Source organism: Gopherus flavomarginatus, chromosome 11, assembly GCF_025201925.1.
Source record: "Gopherus flavomarginatus isolate rGopFla2 chromosome 11, rGopFla2.mat.asm, whole genome shotgun sequence".
NCBI lineage: Eukaryota > Metazoa > Chordata > Testudines > Testudinidae > Gopherus > Gopherus flavomarginatus.
Genome location: NC_066627.1, coordinates 3,010,666 through 3,012,360, shown reverse-complemented (window position 1 = coordinate 3,012,360; position 1,695 = coordinate 3,010,666). Strand labels below are relative to the sequence as shown.

At 58.0% G+C, this 1,695-nt stretch overlaps 1 gene segment (V, D, J or C); it reads right to left on the bottom strand.

The window, feature by feature from the left end:
- Positions 1 to 471: 471 nt before the first annotated feature.
- Positions 472 to 1,013, bottom strand: LOC127031738 (immunoglobulin heavy variable 4-4-like). The segment is given in 2 exon segments: positions 472 to 827; positions 913 to 1,013. Coding segments are annotated over 2 exon segments (402 nt in total).
- Positions 1,014 to 1,695: the final 682 nt, after the last annotated feature.

Here is a 1,695-nt window from a genome sequence, read left to right as displayed (position 1 = left end):
GACAGACAGATACACACCCTGACAGAAAAACACACACACACACACAGAGATACACACAGAGAGATACACACTCACTGACAGACAGACAGACACACACTCTGACAGAAAAACACACACACACACAGAGATACACACAGAGAGATACACACTCACTGACAGACAGACACACACTCTAACAGAAAGACACACACACACACACAGAGATACACACAGAGAGATACACACTCACTGACAGACAGAGAGATACACACTCTGACAGAAAGACACACACACACACACACAGATACACACAGAGAGATACGAACTCACAGACAGACAGAGATACACAGTCACAGACACACACACACACTCTGACAGAAAGAGAAAGACATACACACACACACACACACAAACACACATACACACACAGTCTGTGTGCAGGGGACGGGTCTGTACCCAGCATTCCCGGCTGAACTGGCCTCACTGCTCTGCTCAGAATCCGCTTCTCCTTTTTGCACGGGGCCCTGCTGGGCTCTGTGTCACTGTGTCTCTGGCGCAGTAATAGGTGCCAGTGTCTGCAGGTGTCAGCGAGCTCAGCTGCAGATAATATTTGGTATTGGAGGAATCCACGGAGATGGTGATTCGGCCTTGGAGAGACGGGGCGTAGCTTGTGCTCCCGGTCCAGTATCCCATCCACTCCAGCCCTTGGCCCGGGGCCTGGCGTATCCAGTTCCAGTAGTTGCTGCTGGTGACGGTGCCCCCGGTGACAGCGCAGGTGAGTGTGAGGGTCTCTCCGGGCTTCAGCACCCCCGGGCCGGACTCCTGGAGCCGGAGCTGGGACCAGACACCTGGGGAAAGCAGGGATCGGTCAGATTCAAACCCACCTTCCCCCCAAAGCAGCGCCGCCTCCCGCAGTCTCCCGCCGACACTCACCCGGGGCCAGAGCCAGGAGGAGCAGGGGGAGGAGCAGAGAGTCCATTGTGCGCTAGGCGGGGACAACACAGAGCTCGCAAGGTGCAGCTCGGGGCCGGGGACTGTGGGTCTGGGCGCCCTGGGACCCCTACTTCAACACAGAGCCCGGAGCGGGGATTTGCATAACGTGGGAGCGTCCCAGGAAGGAGGGGGGGAGAGAGAGAATAAAAAGGACAGGGTAGGGGGCCCTCTGCCTCTCTGTGCCCACCCTGGACAGACAGAGTGTGTTACTGTGATGAAGTGGGGCTGTTCTTAATGTTTTCTCTGAATACTGGGGGGGGGGGGGGGCTCTGTTCCTGGCCGACCCTCTGTCGCCTAGCAGCTATTGGCCGGTCCTTTCCCCCCCCTGCAACGGGATGCTAAAGGTGTGGGAGAACAAAGATGTCAGGTGAGGTCCTGGCTGAGGGAGGTGGAGAAGGGGGGAGAAGAACTGAGCATAGGAGGAGGGGCTGGAGGGGTTTTCGGTCTGGAGCTGGCTGGAGAAGAGGGGAGAAGTGCAGCCCTGGGTGTCTGGCTCACTGCCCCCCAGAATGGACCGGGCGGAGGGATCCAGTTCGCTGCACCTACAAGCAGGGCTGGCTCTAGGTTTTTTGCCGCCCCAAGCAAAAATTTTTTTGCCTGCCCCTCCTCCCCCAGACATGAGCTCCCCCTCCTGCCCACCAGTGCCCCCCCCACTTACACCCCCTGCTGCCCCAGCACTGGGCTCTCCCCCAAACATGGAATCCGCTACCAGGACACTGCAGC